The sequence below is a fragment of the Etheostoma cragini genome, chromosome 12, assembly GCF_013103735.1.
Source record: "Etheostoma cragini isolate CJK2018 chromosome 12, CSU_Ecrag_1.0, whole genome shotgun sequence".
In the NCBI taxonomy this organism is placed as follows: domain Eukaryota; kingdom Metazoa; phylum Chordata; class Actinopteri; order Perciformes; family Percidae; genus Etheostoma; species Etheostoma cragini.
This window is the reverse complement of record NC_048418.1, coordinates 2284738-2305459: the sequence shown is the minus strand read 5'-3', so window position 1 is coordinate 2305459 and position 20722 is coordinate 2284738. Positions and strand designations below refer to the sequence as shown.

Sequence of the window (20722 nt, the reverse complement as noted above, 5' to 3'; positions counted from 1 at the left end):
GGTTTTGATGGAACATGTCTACGTTCAAAGGTAGTTTTAGTTGTGTAACAGAAAACTCAGATTGGACAGATAGTCTAGCTAGCTGTGTGGATTTACCCTGCAGAGATCTGAGGACCAGGTCACCATAGTCCTCAGAAATCCGGGGGTTGAAAACAGTGACTGAAAAAAGCTGAATTTCCCAAGCAGCACCTGAGGAAACCCGGAAGTGGAACGTTGTGGATATAGTCTAGGTCGGAAATGGGTTACTTAATATAAAAGAAAGCAGGTTGACAAGATATAAATACACAGTACAGGCCAAAGGTTTGGTTACACCTTCTCATTCAATGCGTTTCCTTCATTTTCACAACTATTTACATTGTAGATTCTCACTGAAGGCATCAAAACAATGAATGAACACATGTGGAATTATGTACTTAACAAAAAAATGTGAAATAACTCTTAAATAGGTCTTATATTTTAGATTCCTCAAAGTAGCCACCCTTTGCTTTTTTGATGGCGCTGTCAACCCTTGGTGGTCTCTCAGTGAGCTTCATGACGTAGTCACCTGAAATGGTTTGCCCCCCCCAGGTGGGCCTTGTCAGGGTTAATTAGTGTATTTTCTTGCCTAATTATGGGGTTGGGCCCATCAGTTGTGTTGTGCAGAAGTAAGGTTGATACACAGCCGACAGCCTATTGGACAACTGTTAGAATTGATATTAACCGTTTAAATCTGAGCATGCACGACTCAAATCTGCACTCGACTCACATCAGGGAGTGACAGTTAGTTTAAACACTCAAAATTATTCAGCTAGCCAACAGGTTAACCGCTAGCATGTTCGGACATTGCATTTCATTGTAAGCGTAGCATGGCAGCTAGGCTGCCTGTTGTTTTCGTGACTTCGCCCCCAAGGCCAAATACAAGGACCAAGATTTACTGTGTGGAACCTCGGCGTCAGTCATTATCTACTGCTTCCACGCCAAAGAACTACTACAAACTACCAGTTTTTGGGACTGTTGTTGCCACTCTTCATTCTAACCCCAACCGGTCGTCAGACACCGCCTACCAGACGCCTGGGCCTGGGTCTGGGTCTGGGTCTGGGTCTGTCCCAAGTTTCTTCCTAAAAGGAAGTCACTGTCGTACTGTTGCTTGCTCTGGAGGAAACTACTAGACCTGTTGGGTGCTTGTAAGTTATAGAGTGTGGTCTAGACCTGCTCTATCTGCAAAGTGTCTCAAGATAACTCTTGTTATGAATGGATTCTTTAAATAAAATTGAATTGAAATTGAATTTCTCTCACCACAGCTTTGTCCCAGGTGTTCTTCCTGCAAAAAAGATAGGATTATAAAATAATTTAATGTTTTCCTGAAATCAAATAGAAGTCCTAGAACAAAAAAAAGAAAGACTTAAAAGACTAGGTGATGCTTTCTTTCCCTAATCTGGATCAGGATGGGTACGCTCTAAGTGAGAGTGTTTTTGAAACCACCACATTGTTTAAAACCCGGTTTATACACAGGGCATAAAGCATGTGAAGAAGCACTTAGACGGAGAGCGGCTGCTTTACGTTCCTGTCCTCCCGTTTTAATGTGGTGTTGATACTTTCGCCCACTGCAGGGCAGCGGATGGTCTCCGGCTTTGTGTAAATATGTGCCACTTTAATCCTCGCTCTGCTTTCATGTTTTCACCGTAACCAAGACAGAAACCACGTGCACATGTGAGAGTGTGTGCATTTATGGCAAAGAGAGTTGTGTTTTTGTAGTCCAGTTTTGCTTTTCATGTATAAATCAAGATGGTTCATCTCGGGGTCTGAAGTGACATTTCTGCTGATAACCTCAAGAGCATTTCACACTTTCTATCATGTCAAACTGGAGTAGAAAATCTTAAAGACTCGCTGTTTTCAGCTCTGTTCTGTTCAAATAAGAGAAAGTATCCAAACGAGCCATCATTACAGTCTGTTATGAAATCCCGCAGCAGACAGTCCAGCCGGTTTTAGCCTGTTTTCCTTAGTTGCCAGTGAAGAGAAATTGATAACTGCTGCATGTTGCCAGAAGCGGGACGGTCCCTGCCGTCAAAAATTGCCAATGTTGACATGTCCAATGAGAGTTCAGATGAGGACAGATGCTTTCTTTGGAGATCTCTGATGAAGTGACAACCAACATCATCAGTTACGCAATACAACTTTGAGAAATGTGACCGGTCATCACCCCCCATTGTGACACTAAAGCACACAATTTACTGCGACATTGTCTGCACCAACAACAAAAACTACTACTAGGCACTGTATTGTTATGTGGTCCACTCTACTGACGGCAGCCCTGTGGAGCAGTAGATTTGGACAAAGGTAAATTGTCGCACAGTGGAATAAGGCCATTGGTAGATGCAGGCCAATGCAACGGTACACATTGAAAGAGGCTGTGTTGATACATTTGTGTGGTTTGAATTGCAGGCCTGTGTCTGCTTCATTGTTAACTGCACAGACATGTGCTGTAGTTTTTCTCTCTGTGAGCCTCAGTTACTCTCCCAAAGCAATTTTCTAAGCAGTCGAGTCAATCAAAAAGATAACAATATATTGACGTTAGTCTTGCATTCCCAGTTCTATGTCCACATATTAATTTCTATAGTTATTCAGTACATATCCATGTCCTGCACTAATGGAACCATTGTGTATCCTGCACTTGCTGCTATTGCACTTCTGGTTAGACCTAAACTGCATTTTGTTGCCTTTTACCTGTACCTGTGTAATGACAATAAAGTTGTATCTTATCTAATCTAATCTAATCATATGTTTGCATTTCTGTAAACCAATCACAATCTTATTGGGTGGCGTTGAACTCTGGATGCAAAATAGTCTCGGGAAGGAGCTTGTTTTGGTGAAAAATTTGCACTCCGCAAAGGAAAACGCCACATGCGTTGAAGTTGTTTAAATGAAGGTAGTTAACTGTGTACACAAAACAGTAACTTGGGCTGTAGAAATGAGCTGGACACATGGTTAAACGCCATTTGCTAATGCCAGTACGTCCACAGCAACCCCACCAATCAGTCCCAAAACGTCCCAGTTAGAGAGGAAATGCTGTACACGTATTCTTTGTAAATCTTTACAATTATTCTCAAAAAAGAACCAAGCAAGTTGCCTTGTTGGTCAAACCAGATTTTCTTCAAAAGATCCATTTTCTGTGTTTAGCTGGCTAGCTCAAAGTTCGTTGTTGTTTCCTGTAGCGAAGGGATTTTGCACGGCAAACAGCAACACACAGAGAGCAGACGTGAGGACAGGAGGGACAGGCAATTATGTAAAATTATTTAAAAACAAAACAAAATCCATCTATTTAAAAAAAGAGACAGTAAGTCAATCCAAATGCAGGGTCCAAGAACAACTTATAGGAAGATGTAAATAGTAATACAGCTAAAAACAACAACAACATAGCAGGGTGAAGATAGGTAAAATAACAACTATTGAGTACATATGAGGAATTGACATATTCACAAATCCAGGCCTATTGTATCAAAAGCATTAATAACCACCAACATACAAATCATACAAGTGTTTCTGCAAATTTAAAATAAACAATAATAGTGCAAAGGAACAAATATTGACTGTATAATGTGTTAGATTAGGCTACTTCATGTAAGGCATCCAGGCTCTCTTGTCTTTTTGATGCTGCCTTCAAAGTAATTGTTCAGTGCATTGCAACTTTCTTCTATGTCATGGCTTTCTTTTGCTATTTTAAGCTCTTTATTATTTCCTTTAACGAATAGTTTATATCTAATTTAAGGTTTTGTGAAAAGCACTTTGAATTGCCTTGTTGCACTCTTACGTGGCCTTGCCTATAATACAGTTGACCTCAGTACAAGTTTTATTTTGAAATCCAGTACCGGAAGTCTCCATGCTCTTTTACTTGAGGGTTGAAAGCAGCCGCGGGCAGCTGATGTCTCTCTGCACATTCATCCAGCCCAGCGGAGGACGCAGACCGGCTCCGGCTTCTTCTCGGGGTTTCCTCCTCTTTCATGGAGTTAGAACAACATTCAGACCCCCTTAGCGGGATTAAAGAGCCCAAAGTGGAGTCCACATGAAGTCCGGACCCCTGTTTTTATTTAGTAGCTGGGTTACTCGTGTTCTAGGACCTGTGACCTGGGCTCCACCTGAGGAGGAAAGATGAGAAGTTTTCTCTTCTTCACCTTGTGTTTCTCGGTGTGTCCGCTCATGGTGAGTCCCTTTCACTACTCTTACACCGATGTTGTGACTCTAAAGAACAGCGTGATGGTGGATAGCCTGTTAATGGGGCTTCTAAGCATTAACACACATATATATAAAGCACAGTCTAAATTAGCTGTAGGCTAAACCACACACCTGATACACCTGAACATTTTAATTAGCCCACTGATTAGTAAAGACACACATTTTCCACTGTTATGCGAAATCTTAACCCTCGTGTTGTCTTCCCGTCAACCATGAAAATAAATAAATAATAATCACAATTATTATCGCTTTTTCCCACATTTTTGTCACTTTTTTTAACGTTGTTTATGTTGTTTTCTTTAAAAAAAAAAAAAAAAAAAAAAGTATAATGTTCTAAAATATTTTTAATGTTGACATTTTCAGTGCTTATTTCAACGGCCCATTTTTTGTGACAAAAGAAAACCACTGAAAATAGGTCAATTTGACCCAAGGACAACATGAGGGTTTAACGGCGAAATGTCACCTTTTAATGTTGCCTATAATATTTAAATTAACTATAGGCTATATGTATATTTTTCTATAATTATATGGATTTGTTAGCTTCGTAATTACTGATTTGAAAGCGTGACATTTAAGGTAAAGCAGCTGAAAATGAGGTCTGAAACACACCTTAAGATTTGTGAAAGCTTAATATTTTACAATAAATGGACAGGATATTACTCCTCACATTCATAAGGTATAGTGTTATGTCTGGCAATGGTTTTTAATACAGGAAACAGGACAATGCAGAGGACACAAGCTGTCTCTCACAGCTTACAGTAGCACATGTAAAATAAAAAATCACGGCATAAACTCTGCTACTGTGTTTATTTAAATATATAAGTACACATGTAGTCCTAAGAGAGAGCAGTATAAGCCTGTATATTACTACTAGGACTATAGCATACATGTCAAGGATGTATGAATTAAAGATACTTGAGCCAGAGTCCGGTTTACTACGCCAAGTCTTTCCATTCTGCATTATGTGATCCAGTCTCTTGGTCTCGGTGAGGACTGGAGCGATGTGATCCGGTCTCTTGGTCTCGGTGAGGACTGGAGGGATGTGATCCAGTCTCTTGGTCTTGGTGAGGACTGGAGGGATGTGATCCAGTCTCTTGGTCTTGGTGAGGACTGGAGGGATGGGATCCAGTCTCTTGGTCTTGGTGAGGACTGGAGGGATGTGATCCGGTCTCTTGGTCTTGGTGGGGACTGGAGGGATGTGATCCGGTCTCTTGGTCTTGGTGGGGACTGGAGGGATGTGATCCAGTCTCTTGGTCTTGGTGGGGACTGGAGGGATGTGATCCGGTCTCTTGGTCTTGGTGAGGACTGGAGGGATGTGATCCAGTCTCTCGGTCTTGGTGAGGACTGGAGGGATGTGATCCAGTCTCTCGGTCTTGGTGAGGACTGGAGGGATGTGATCCAGTCTCTTGGTCTTGGTGAGCAGCAGCGTTCTGAATCTAGACGTCTGTAAGCTGCTGCAGCTGGTCTGCTGTGCTCCCTTTTTTTTAATGTTTTTTTTTTTTGTGATATTTTTTCCTTGCAAGATGTATTCAGGTTAGCCTTTTTGTTTTTCAAATAAAACTATTAAGTCAAATCTTTTTTGTTCTACCTCTGTAGGATGCTAGAACATTATATAAACCACGAAAGGTTTTATCCAACCCTTTTATCCTGGAACATTCCCTTTTGCAGTAGCAGAGAAGAAACCGCTGATGGCTGACAGAAAATCTATTGACAACAATATTGATATTAAGAATGAAAAACAATAGCTTCTGTAAAGTGAGGACTTTCTGATTTTCTCAGTTTTATATTATTTAATTGAAATAAATAGAAGAAATTTGAATATCATGGTATTGTTTTGGTTGCATTTTATGGGCATTGTTAGATGATTAAACAAGCAATATACAGTATTGACCCCTCATGAAATATTATTAGTCCTAAATCAAAATCAATGTTACAACTCTGATTCATGTGTTTTAAAGGGACTAGAATCAAGATCAGAAAAGCTTTGCTCTTTCTGAATTTATAAGCCTCTTGCTTCAAAAACCATGCGTGTTAGCTCGAGACAATATAATATAACGAAAACAAGAAGCAGAAGCTGCATTTGCACTAAACTGTCATTGACTTGCATGCATATATATATATATATATATATATATATATATATATATATATATATATATATATATATATATAACATGTCATAATTGAAGAGGTTTGTCATTATTTGCTTCTTTACTGGCCGTGTTCCTTAACATGTCCCAGTTTCTGTTCCAGTTTGTGAGTTTTCTGCAGCCGGAGGACAGCAGGGACTCAGGTGTGAACAGGCTCTCGACCACTATGGTATATTGGGCTCATTTGTCTGAACGTGGGCTGCAGGAGATTGAACTCTGCACAGTGGGTTTTAAACCCAAACTGGGTTACTCGAAATGAGTTCCCAGTAGAAGCAGACTAGGGCTCATGTTGGAAAGTTTCGACTATAGGTCACCTGTGTATATTTTTAATCAAATAACTTAAAGCAGAAGAAATGGTGCTGGATGCCTGGTTTCAGCTGTAGATAACTGTTATTACATGTCTGCTAAAAATGAGTTCTTTTAGGACTGTTGTAGGACTTTCATTCCTACAACTACCCAAGATGTCCCATATTCTAACGAGTCGTTCACCATAATGAGCCATTCCTTTAGTATCGTCCACAGACTGGAATATAAGGGACTGGCATGAGAACCTGAAGTTTTTTTATGCTAAGTACTGGTTGAGGATGACTCCTTTTAATTTGGGTAACAATGGGATTACCCAAATTTAAAGATTCAGTTAACGGTCAAATGCAAAGAAAAGCAGCAGATCCTCACAACTGAATCATCTCCACAAATCCTAATGACTAGGGCCGCAATTAAGTTATTCTTTGGTCAAGTTATAGTTTTATATATAAAATGTGCCCAAAGAGGCATCTTTAAATGTCTTGATCTTATTTACAATACTTATAAGTATTGAATCACTGCAGAGATCCACCAAGAGCAATGAAATGTAAAAGAAATGCTTGTGTGAAATGTTTAGTAACGAGGCAACATGGAAAAATTATTAGAGCTGCAAATAATAAACATGATATAGTTCAGCAATGTCGTCAAAAATAACACTGGTCAACATACAACACAGTTAAAACCTAGAATGTGTGGACACTGAAACTGGACCTGAACTAAAAGACAACATATGAACCCAAAGTCATCTTTAGTTGGCTCAATATTAAACGCATTTTCATGAACGGGTTTGTGTGATGTCGTACGAAAACGTATACCCAGTCATTCATGTATATTACAGCAACCGGTCACTTGATGGAGAAGTTTAGCATCCCAATGAGTAAAAGATTAGAACAAGGTTTGGGTTGAAACACCGGTTTTGTTTAAGTAGTCTTTATGTGACAGGAACACCCGTTTCCTAGGCGACAGTTGAGGCAGCACAACTAACACTTTATATCTGTTCATGTATCGCAAGTAATATTGTTATCGCGATATTAAATTTGAATATTTTCTTCATTTTGTGAATATTTTCCTCATATTGTGAAAATGTTCCTTGAATCGCAGACTGATCTCATGAAGTGGCACATGTATGACACGCCACTTCGTATGCTATTATTATGTATAGTCGCTTTTTAGCGTGTCACGTTTCCTAAACTCTGTCGCTTTCTTCTAGCGATAACATGCCAAGTGGCGTGTATGTTTTACGTCCGCTGTAAACGGTGTAGACAAACACGCAGATAGCTCAAAATGCGTACAGATAACACGCCACTTGGCTTAAAGTCTGCGTGTATGTTCAGGAGAAGTCATGTTGCATATCGTGAATAATTTTCTCATATCGAGCAGCCCTAGTATAAATTACAGTGCATTACTTTTTGTAGCTATATGTACGATTGGTGAGAACAGCCTGAAAAGTTAAAGATTTGTTTTCACAGACTAGATTCTGTGGATTGATTGCACAACGCTATGTAAAAAAAAAAAAATACATATCTATAAGTTTGCTATTTGAGAGCTTGAAATGCTTTGCTCTCATTTTTATATTGTAGTTTTGGTCAGACTACCAGCAAAACACAACCTTAATTGGCTGTGTAAATTATGAATGTTCTCTGTGGGAAGCAAAGGTAATGTTTGGCATAGCGTCCCACTTTTCATACTGGACCAAGACAACCCACAGAGACAGACGCAGCAGGTTGTCCTCAGCCCTCTGCTGCTCTAACATGAAGCCTTTGACCTCTCTCATCACTATTTAACCTCTGTTCACCACCGGCTGGAGATGTCAACGACCTGACCGACCACCCTCATTACAGCGCTGACGCTGTTGCCATGTAATCTCACCTTCTCGGGTAGAAAATAGACCATAACCCACATGCTTGGGACAAGGTTTTTGCCCTAGATACATCCAATTATTATTATGGACGGCTCCAAAAGCTGGAAGTCCGGGCCGATGCGCAAACTAAAAGATAAGAAGAACAGGCTGTAAAGAACCGGTCTTCAAAACACAATAACGGCTCATTTCCCAAACACAACTCTTAACCCGAAAGTCAGTCAAGAGGTTTTATTTTTTTTATTTTAACTGTTTCCAAATCCACATTAAAACCATGATGGCCCACTGAGAGAGCCTACCTCCGCCCAGGCACATGGTGCATCCACCTACTCTTCTGAAGGTCCCATTTCAGGAGTTGGGAAGTCGATATTCAGACTTTGATGTGTTTGTGATCTTTAAGTTGTAAAGTTGAAACATCATGAACACTACAAAGGTGTGCTGTATCCAGTTTCTCAGCATTTAAACACAATATTGATGATTTCTGGCCCGGACCAACTAAACTGTTGAAAGACCTAACGGAGGTCTGTTAGGTCCCGTCCAGCGCCATGTTGTTTAAATAGCAAATGCACCTGCTCCTATCTGTGAGCAAATGGGCGTGCTGGCCTTACAGGAAGCTGTGTTCAGGTACATTCTTGGCGTTTTGCTATCTTGAGGCGGTGGAAATTGATCGAGCCATTGACCGACAATAACCTGGTCTAAAGTCAATAACTCTGCATTTAATTATTTTAACGCTAGCTTCACCTCGTGGACTTTTGGTGACATAGTGCTGGTGCCGAATAGGATCTGCTTCCATGCATGAGCAGATCAGTTTCTTCTCCTGACAAACATCAGCCATCATAATAGCAATGCGCCAAGGTACAAACTTCCCTGGGTGGTAAGGCAAGGCAAGGCAGCTTTATCTGTAGAGCACATTTCAGCAACAGGGCGATTCAAAGTGCTTTACACAAAATCTGTTAAAATATTAAACAGAAAACACATGAATTAAAATATATAAAAATTAAGACCCATAAAACACAAGAATAAAAGTTACAGTTCAGCATAAGATATTAAACATTAAAAGAGAGGCAGCATCAAAAAGAAAGGTCTTCAGCCTTGATTTAAAAGAACAGAGTAGCAGCGGCTGTGCAGGTTTCTGGGAGTTTATTCCAGATATGAGGAAAACGGAATGGGACATGACACTCAGACTGGTTAATTGCATGTTACGCCCAAAACACACCTATGAATTAATTAAGACACTAAGTACAACCCTCAAGCTCAGATCCTTAAAATAGAGCCCTGAGTGAGCAACCAAATCCCTTGTTTTGTTCTTTTTTTTTTTTTTTTTTTGAAGTTTGTGATTGGGTTGAATGCTCTTTGACCAAACTAAAGGATCTGTTGTTTGCATCTCGTGTTGTATTAGCACATACAGAAAGCTGCAGAGAGCAGTTATTTTCACCTCCAGAGGGATCAATGGGAAGCTACGGCATCTTCAAAACCTCCACCACACCCAGACCGTGATGCCCGCAGTGCAGTCAGGCATGACTGCACTGCGGGCATAACAAATACTGGCTTTTAAATCTTAATGATGCCTTTTAACAACACCTTTTCTAACAAGAAAGCAAGAGAGACTACTGCTCGAGCCTGATTTCTCAAATAGACGTATTTGAGATTGTTCCCACATGTATGAGCGTATCATCTCTTAAAGTTTCATCTGCTTTCACATATACCAAACGATTGCCTGCTCAAACACCACTGATGTTCATTCATACAGTCATTCATCTTTTCAACAATAATTGATATGAAGTGAAAACTGCGGTTTAAAGTGGGAACAACGGAGTTTGAACCATAAATGTATATGAGGCTGTAAAACACACCGGATACATTTGACATTTTGTGCAAAGCGACCTACAAATGAGGCACAGTTCAAAGACAGCCTGAAGCCGTGAGCTGCAAGGTGATAATTGTGGTGCTTGTTAGTCTTATTTTAATTAGATGAGACATGCGAGAATCAATGTGGGACCACATAGAAAGGGGGACAAAACACACAGCTGCCTTCTCTCTCAAATGGAAAGGTATTGATTTGTCATTTAAAGGCAGTGAAAGGATTCATGCAACTTGGTTGTGTTGATGCCTGGCAACCTTAATGAGGTTAACACAAGTCCTCTAAACAAAATGAGACATGGCTGGTATAGTCCTACCCTCTAAAACACGTGTCAAACTCAAGGCCTGCGCGCCAAATCCGGCCCCTTGCAAGTTTAAATCCGGCCACGCATTTCAATTGAGGTTCACCATAAATTTCGGGTTGCCTAGATGTGTGCTGAACCCAAAAATAGGGACACTGTTAACAAACTTTAATTACGCTCGAATTTGGCAGATTTGTTGGCTTTGAGACTCCGATATTCCCCCTGAAGCAGAGTTTTTATATTCAGGCTGTGAAACAGGTTGTTGTAAAATACATAATCATTGTTTGGCTTGATTTGCAAAATACTGATGGCTGAGGAAGGAAGAAAGGAACCTTTTTGCTGACTTTTTAGAGAGCAATGTTGACCAAACTGTAAGTGAGAAAGCTATATGAGACACATAGTACAGTCAAAAAGATTTGACTTTTTCATTTTTTTTTTTTTTTCAACACTATTATAACGTTTTCCAACATTTTTGACACTTTTCAATGTTGTGGGTGCTTTTTAGATGTTATTAGATATTTCTAATATTGTCATTTTCAGCACTTATTTTGAAGGCCCATTTTTTTGTGATTTAAGAAAAAAAACTGAAAACGGGTCAAATTTGACCCGAGGACAACATGAGGGTTTAAAAGCATGTCAATGAACTATACGTGTTGGCCCTTTAATCTTGATTCTCATGTTCCAGTGTGGCCCTTAGTGAAGCAGAGTTCAAAACCGCTGCTTTATTACGACCAACAGGAGCGTTTTCCCTCCTTATATCTAAACCAGAGAAGCAAACGGACGCAGTTTGGTGACGTTTAGGTACAAAAACTAAGTTTAGAAAAACGTCATGGTTTTAGGTGAAAATTAGGCACCAATTCACTTTGGGCTATGCATGTGAGGCAGAAAATGACATTTCCGCTTCATAAAATAAAATACAAACCGCTGTTTTTCAAATGGGACACAGGCCCCTAGATCAGTGTTTCCCAAACTAAGGGGCAGGACCCAAAATGGGTCGCCAATTGGCAGAGAAGAGACTAAATGCTCAGCATGACCTCAGAATGACCTCAACGTGACCTCAGAATGGCACTTTCAAAAACCGAACCTAGACCAGATCAGCTGGTTGGTATCTCCAACCAGACACACACATCTCATTAAATTCAAGTCAGCATTATTTAAACAAATGTTGGTGTCGGTACTGCGGGATGATGGGGGGGGGGGGGGATAAGAACATGAGTTGAGAAAGAGGTGAGACACAGAAAGGACAATAGAGACCTTTTCTGTTTTTGTTTACTTTCATAGTGGAATAAATATACTTCATGTAAACTTAAATTCATGGTTTTGTTCTGTAAATTTGGGTCCCGGGGAGACACCAAATTTCTCTTTTGGGTCTTGAGCTGAAAACGTTTGGGAACCTCTGGTCTAGATGTAAGGTAAATTCCTGATATGTTATTGTCTTGGCTTCCCGCCAACTGGTAGACATTTTCAGTATGTCTACATTACACGACACGCTAACACTAGTGGTTTTAGATTGATTGATTGAACTATTTATTTATTGAGCTTTTTATGTTTTTTTTTTTTACGTCTGACCAGCCACATAGGTCAGTCTGACTAAATCAGTAAAAGTGCTGAACTCATTATTTCATCAGGAGACTTTTGAGAGAGAAATTACTTCTTTTTCTTTTTTTTTGTCACAAGAGTCTTTATCTGATCAACGGACCTTTTGAAGTTGCCCTTGCTACATATATCTTTAATGTGTGTGTGTGTGTGAGAGCTGAGGTCATGTTTGTTCATATTTTGGAAAGCTTTTTTTTTTTTGTCTTTGAATTTAGGCCACAGAAAGCTGCGAGGCGTAACTCATTATGAATAAGCACAGCCCCGTGATTCCTTGTGCAGTCTCTTACCAACAGTGGCTCTTGTGCCGTTAGCCTGAACATTAACACAACGAGACAAAGCCCTCGCCTTCATCATACGCTGCTGGCAGAAAACAATAGAGGCACTCAAAATATTAACAGCTCTGTTTAGTGTCTGCGTCGTCCAGTTTGTTTAATCCGGTCTAAATGTACAGTAGATTTAATCCACTGGATAAAGGCATCAGGTAATGGATCTAATAGGGGTGTCTTATTATCCCTCTTTGTTTTCTGGTCTTGTTTATTATGTCAATAGATCCGATGAAAAGACCAGAACCAACAATGTAGACGTCTGTCACCAAGTCTCGAGCCCAATCGTTCTCACTGCATACATAAAATCACTGCACGTATATGTTGTCACTATTTTTTAACTGATTTTGTGTAAAGCACTTTGAATTGCCCTGTTGCTGAAATGTGCTCTACAGATAAAGCTGCCTTGCCTTTCGTTGCCTATTCTTTCAGTTTTCTAAAAAAATGGCTCAGAATTTCCTGAACGAGCTATGTGATAAAACGTTACTCAAACAAAATGTTGATTGTTTTTAACAACAATAGAGCTCCATTAAATTTATGCAAATGTTTACATGTATGGTATTCAGGTCAAATTGACCCATTTCAAAGTTTTACATGAAGAAAAATGGTACAAGTTACATTTTTTTTTTTCTCCCTGAAATCAACGGCCTTTCCTTATTTCCTGTGATAAACATGTATTCCTGACTCAATTCCGAAAATTATTCTCAAAATGACCACTCATGTTGTTTCCATAGCGGATTTTTAACATGAATTATAACCTTATGACAAAAAACGAACCCCACTTCCATTTTTAATTGTGTGCTAGTAGAGACTGATTCTATTCCCTAAACATGTTATTTCAATTGTTGGAAATTGAGTTAAAGACAACATTTGTTGACAGATTATGAAGTAAAATCTTATGTCAGAATTGTTTTTAAAACCCCAAATAAGTCCCGGGTCAATTTGACCCGAGGGACATGAGAGGGTCCCGAAAGTGAAGACAACACGAGGGTTAAACAAAAATCTCCAAACCTCTTTTAACCAATGCCTGATTCCTATAAGTCCTCCAAACCATATGATATGAAATAGGTTATGCATACTATCCTCTAATACGACCCACAGCAGTGTTTGCCCTCCTCCTGTTGAGGTCAGAACGTAACAAGCTCCGTTTTAAACAAGTTGTTAACGTTGGGAAACGGTCGCAGTTTGGTTTTGTTTAGGCACAAAAACTACTTGGTTAAATAAACAGGCCCTCCGGGATTTTGTGGCCCTTTTTTTGGAGATTGTTGTGACCCAAAATGCCAGATTTTGCGGGAGCTTTTTTTTTAAAACGATTGCAAATCGTGGGAAATTCAATTATTATTGGTCAAATTTACAGAGAAGTTGCAGTGATTGGTTAAAATTGCTAGTTCCAAATTTATGGAGATTGGTTGAATAAACAACATTGCAAAATCCTGGAGGGCCTGAAAATAGGAAAAGAACGTGGTTTGGGTTAAAATGATCTGATACGTTAACTATCTTCCTGCTACGCACTTGATGCAGAACGTGATGTAGTTCCCTCAAGTTTTTTTTTTTTTTTTTTTTTAAACTCTCTGTTTACTTATATTTACACAACAACACACAAATGGTGTCCTGTGTGAAAGTCCTGTGATCATGTGTCGCTCCTGTACTTTGTCGGAGTGGTTTTCGGGGGATGAGCGTCACTCGGGCTCGGATTAAGAAATATTCCAGAATATCAGAATTCGGCTATAAAACCCCACATTGGTTTCTACGCCGTGGTAGTTCAGTGTTATCATGGTGAAAGGAAGTTGAGTGAGCGTGCTCTGCTCCGACGCACCATGACGACTGACTTCACTGAGTGACTGTGAAACCCTGAAGCAGATGGTGAAGGGGGGCGGGGGCTTGGGGGGGGTCATCAGTCATATCTGCGGATCCTTAAGAGTCTCTTTTTATTTCCATGACTTTTGGGTAGCTGTGGCATGAAGGTCAGAATACCGGACTTGTACCTAAAGGACCAGTTGAGTGAGCTGCAGTCTGTCCCCCCCCCCCCCCCCCCCCCCCCCCCCCCCCCCTCTTCTGCTGGTGTCCTTGCCGAGAGCCCTTGAGCAAGTCACCGAAGCTGGAACAGACCCAGTGTAAATCCCTCAGTAAGAATAGGATTTTTTTTTTTTTTTTTTTAGATGGCAGATGCTGAAGTTCCAGATGTGTTTTTGTGTGTGTGTGTGTGTGTGTGAGAGATAAGATAAGGAATTGGAAATATGTTATTTGTCAGCAGCTCATTCTGTTAAAAATAAATTTGATGGTGAATTTTAAAGCGTGAATCAAATGATTTGAATGTATTGTTAAATCCCTACTTTCAATACATGTTGAATTAAGTTACCATGTCAACCTTCACCAAATGAATTTATTAAGGTTGTTGGTAAAAGTGGAGCTTCACGTTGCTCCAAGTCGCCCCTTACATTACTACATTATTGTGATAGAAGAACTCAGGAAACGACTTGTTTCTAAGTGATCTGATAAAAGCTTTGTCTCCTAATAGGCTTTGACACACACACACACACACACATACACGTACACACACACACACACACGTACACACACACACACACACACACACACACACACACACGTAGACAGTGGCTCTGACTGTGAACACTATGTTGATGTCTGATACCACATTTACACTGGAGGTGGTTTCCTGCGGCATCTAGAGTGAAGAGTATGAATCATTTCCTCAAACAACGGAATCTGAATTTATTTCATAATATGACATGTGTGCCACAGTAATTTGTCATCCCTTATAACGCAAGTTCATTAACACACTAATTTCAGACTGTAGCTGCAGTTTAGATAAGGACGACTAACACCACTGTCAACACTGAGACAGACAGAAACAACGGCATGTTGATCCATCTCTCTACAGCCTAACCATGAGTGGTTTAATTAGCACAATTTTGCAATAAATTCCAATTTGTTTGATGCATACTAAAGGCACAGTTCTCCCCCAACAATCTCTCAGCAGTGTCTTCTTCCAGAAATCATGATCTGGTTACTCCAGATCGTCCACAGACCTGGGGTCTATACTATGAAGCAAGATTTGGCGTTAACAAGGTAACTCCAGGTTCAACCCACTTGGTACCGGGTTAAACCGCCGCGCTAAACGCCTATAAGGGATCCACCTGTGTAAAAGCACAGCCTACTAAAAGCCATTAAAGCCGCTGCTAAACCCGCCCACAGAGCAAACAAGAAGGAAAAGGAAAGGACGTCTCATCCCTCAGAAAGTCCATTTCCATGTTTCCTCTCGTCTCTCCCGTGCTTCCTCGGTTTGACGGAGTAAGACGCGAGGAAGGGAAGCAAGTGAAGGAAACGTGGATGCAATTAAACGACCACGGGACAAACCCCATGACTGCTGACGCTGCACCAATCTGCCTTTTAACCTCACCCTCCGTCTTTCCTTCTCTCTTAATCAAGACCCCAGCTTCCAACATAAAGGAATAAATCAAGGCTACAATAAAACCGTTAGTATACAGGAATGTTACCATGAAATAAATGCATATGGACGCTTTCCCCTTCCTGTTGTCTGGTTGCAAAAGCAACTACAATAGCACTGCATTAAAATTAAGATATTTTTTGGCAACATAGTATATATTTAGAATAACTCTACAGACACAAACTCACTAAAATGGTCACCTACAGCTCTCAATTGCAAATCCTGATGGCTGGTGGGTTCGGCGTTTCATGTTTTTTCTCCAGTGATGACGTGGCACCGCAGGCTTAAATCAAACTCATGAGGCTTTGGTGTCACCCGTCTTCCACGCGAGCCCTCCTCATCCTCCCTGACGTGGTCATCAGTGACTGTGTAGCGTCTACTGGAGTGAAACGTTTCAAAGATGAGGCTGATATACATCTTCAGCTTTTTTCTTTTTTTTTAACTCTTTGCTGCCAAAATGCAGCGAGCAGCCGTGACAGCTCAAGGGACAATCGGCATCGGCTCTTATGTGTCACAGACAGACGATGAGCAGGAAAGGGTTATGGAAGCTTTTCAGGTTTAACTGAAAATAAGGTCCAAAGTAGCTTGTTTATGTGTAGCGTGTATATAGCTTTTATGTAGCGTTTACTAAAGTGGAAGGAAGAGTTAATGCATTTATGGGGGGAACCAAATGTGAGAAGTTTTCTGGACTTTTTAATATCCTAATACTGTTAATCCATTTAAGTTTACAGTTTTTTGTTGTTCAAATTGACCTTTTGATCCGCTCTGTGGGGACTAGCGTTGTCATCTTGGAGGATAGCGTTCGGTCTCAATCTTTGAACATATGGGATTGCCACTGGTTGCAGAGAGAGAAGAGAAGAGATGTTGTAGATGTAACCAATTGTGTTAATTGGTGCTTTGCAATAGTTGTTGTCGTGTTTAACTTTATTTATTCCACCTGCGCGTCTCCTGCCCTGACCCTGAGAAAGCCATGTCTGCACTCCATACAACAAACTAATTGTAAAGAGTATGAACTTTATGATACTCTTCACAAGACCCATACGCTGTAGCTTCACAAGTAGGAGGTTGGGATTTCCAACTTTTCAAACATCGCTGGCATCTGGTGAGTGTCTGCTGCTGCTTTCTGAACTTTCTTGTACTTCATTTTCTTTTGTCTGGACCACAGATCTTACGCTCAGAGTTGGCAGAGGCTCAGCAGGTTCTCCATCCGGCTGCTTGTTCCTCGTCAACTCTGCTGTAACATTTTAAATCCAGTCATCAGTAAACTCAGGGTAACGCACCACTGCTCAGTGAATCAGCAGCAGGAAAACACATGAGGAAAGAACGGGAAAAGGCTTATTAGCATTTCTAAGGCTCAGACATGAACTGACATTAACTATTTTTTTTTTTATTTATGTGTTCTCTTTTATAAGGAACCTTTCTGGTAACACGCCACAGTGTTTGTGATGCGTTTTTATCAAAGTTTAGAAAGACATGCAAGTTGCCGGGCTTGCGTTTCTTAAACGGGTTTCATCTTGTTGTGGTCAGGGTGGTGTGGACGCCCTGAAACCGTCTGGTCGTTCATAGCGACTGCTGTCCGAGCAGCTCCATGAACGAGCTTCTTATCTTCTGCAGCCAATCATTGCAATGCAGTGTCGGCGTTATTACAAGATCAGCAACCCCGACATGTGATAAATATGTATACACACACACAAGTGTTACAGGTGTTGGAATGAGGACTGTAAAATGTCTGACTACAAACCCTGAAGATGAAGAAAAGCCAGGAGTAGAGTGTGTGTGTGTGTGTGTGTGTGTGTGTGTGTGTGTGTGTGTGTATGTGTGAGAGAGAGACCGTGTTTATGAGAGAGAGAGAGAGAGAGAGAGAGAGAGACTGTGTGTGTGTGTGTGTGTGTGTGTGTGTGGGACTGTTTCCGTCCAGCTATCAAATAAATGGTCATTCACATGTAAATAAAGTCAGTTTTGTGGCTGTTGTTAGACACCATGACTCAGTCTGTGAATAATGGGTCTGGGAGCTGAACAATCCACTACTGGAAAATGCTCCTGTGAGGAGTAAGTCGTGCATCTTACCGTTACAGTGTTGTCTGGGAGACGGTACATTTTTAAACTATGCAATAGATGGATGAAAACATGTGCATGCATACAATGCAAATTGCTGCAAGGTGTACAAACATCTGGAGTTCAAACCTTGACTCTCTTATCTCCACACGTCTGCCAAACCAAAAATGAAGTGGGCATAGTGTGTTTTATTTTTAGATTTCTTGCAATGGAAATATAAAAGTGTGACTCAGGCAGGTGAGTCCTATTGTACCTCACCTGCCTAACATTTAACATTTGAAATGTCTTCTATGTTAATGGTGCCACAGTTATTGGACAAACTGCCTCCTTATGAACGGAGTTTATTCCTCGAGAGCCTTCAAATCACTTTGCTTCATGTTAGGAAGTGATTTTTGCCTTCAGTATCGCAGCATAACGGCTCCATCGTCTCGACATTATCAACGTTAACCAATTAGCATTGATTTAGGGATTTGCAGGTTAACCAATGAGTTCCTTTTTTTAAATGTTTTTGGGACTATATTTCTATATTTCCACATGTGGTTAAAGACCTGCTTCAAATTAAAATATATTGTGGCATAAAACGCTTTTCAAATGGCAGTTTTATGTAACCTGACCTGACTCATAAACTGTGTTTCTCCCTCCAGGCTGTTATAAATATAAGTATTGGATTTTAGTCATCTTGCCTGATGAATTTCCCAAAATTCTGCTGCTCTTTACTTGAGATTACTTAAAACACTTTGAGATTCAGTGTGCGCTGCGTTCAGCTCGGTTCATTTGGTTTGGCAGGTGACTGTTGGGGGAAGTCTCGGCACAGCGTTCTTGCCAAAGCTGAATCGCAACGGGAAATTACAATTTACACTCTGTTGTTATTACACACATGATGTTGGTGATGTGCCAAAGTCCTCTTCAGCTCTTCTGGCTGCTGGTTTTGTGCCACGTCTGTGTACATGTTAAAACGTGTGTGTGTGTTGTCCTGATGACGGGCCGCTGCGCCTCCTGCCAGGGGATAAAGGGCCGCGGTCTGTGTGGGAGGATTTGGGAGAGTGATTGGCAGGAGAGGAATCTGTTCACTGGGAGCTACTCCAAATGCTGCTGATCTAATTATTGGAGGGGAGCCACGTTTTGAGTGACTAAAGAAGTGGCTGAAGTAGTTTGGTTAAAGCTACAAGTCCTTGTCATTGTAACTTACAAAAACCTACTTCTTGACATGCCACCCTCCTATGGTTATAGTGTCTGTCTAAATCCAGATGTTTCTGTAAGCGTGCTGCAGGAAATGCAGACGTAACTATGAAATCAGATGAGTCAGAGTTTAAATTCTAGATGCATTAATCCTGCTGGTGTTTAGATGGTTGTGGCATCTAAATATTCCTCATGTACTACTGATGTAACTAGACAGTCTTTACATGAGTCTGTGTTACTGCTGAGTCATTGTTTCTGCTGATCACACAGGCTTATACAAACACACAGTAACACACACACACACACTCGTATATGCTGATGATGTTAATATTGAAACATGGAGTAGGTTTAGCTGTTTTTGCTGTGTTTGGCAGAGTGTGTGTTCTTTGCAGGTTTATGTGGCACACACACACTATTAGTTCATCTGCTTCTCCTGGTTTAAAGCGCACACACAAACACACACACACACACACACACAGACTGGTTTAAGCAGCTTATATTGACCGTGTATTCCTCTATCAAGCATAACCTTGACTTTCCTCCTGTCCATCAGCTTGAAATTCTCTCTCCCCACACAACCATTATGCTTAATGATATCTTTTCAGTTTAGTTGTTAGTTGTTGTTACTACCAGTGAATAAAATAACAGACGATGCATGACACATGCTTCAAGAAATATGCTACAGTAGTGAACGGAGACAGATGACACTTTTCACATTAGGTAATACACTTGCATTACCCAACATTTACAGAATCTTTTATCTTTACATTATCATTTCCATAATATCTATCCTCTGTGTAATGAAGTTGTGATCAATAAAGACATCCTCTACAATTGTTTGGCCAAATTTATTAAGTTTTTTTTTTTTTTTCTTTGTTTTCTTGCAATTAACAATATTTTTATTTGTTAGCCTGCTATTTACTTTTGCCTTACTGCTGCATGAGTTTATTTACTGATTGAAATGTACAGCAATTATTTCTAGTGCTGTCAAACGATTAAAATATTTAATAACTATTAATCAAAATATTGTCAGTTAACTCTCAATAATTCACCTATTTTTATCTATTCTAAATGTCCCTTGATGTCTTGCAGTCATTCATAAAAGGGTGAAAAGAATTTGTGGAGAATTGGCATCAGCTGTGTGCTCGGCCATCAGGTGGTATGTCCTGCTGGCCGTGCCGCGACGATCGCTCCCTTTTAGAATCTTATTGGCGTCCATTTTGCCTTCTCGCGCTCGCCGTCCACTCAAAACGTAAACAAACGTTACGTGGCCGGCTCACAAGCCCAAACGTGTGTGTGTGTGTGTGTGTGTGTGTGTGTGTGTGTGTGTTCTGTTGCCGGTCTAGCTAGATCCGCAGGGTGTTGTAGTTTTTATAATAGTACTAGTGTTGCAACAACATGTGAAAAAAACGACAATG

General features: G+C 40.4%; 1 protein-coding gene across 1 annotated transcript in view; it reads left to right on the top strand.

Moving 5' to 3' along the window:
• The first annotated feature begins 3911 nt into the window (after positions 1–3911).
• vipr2 (vasoactive intestinal peptide receptor 2) overlaps positions 3912–20722 on the top strand; it is a 39826-nt gene continuing 23015 nt past the window's right edge. The window contains exon 1 of the mRNA XM_034888560.1: positions 3912–4176. Within this exon, the coding sequence (XP_034744451.1) occupies positions 4126–4176 (51 nt within the window). The 5' untranslated portion in view covers positions 3912–4125. The remainder of the gene's footprint in view (positions 4177–20722) is intronic.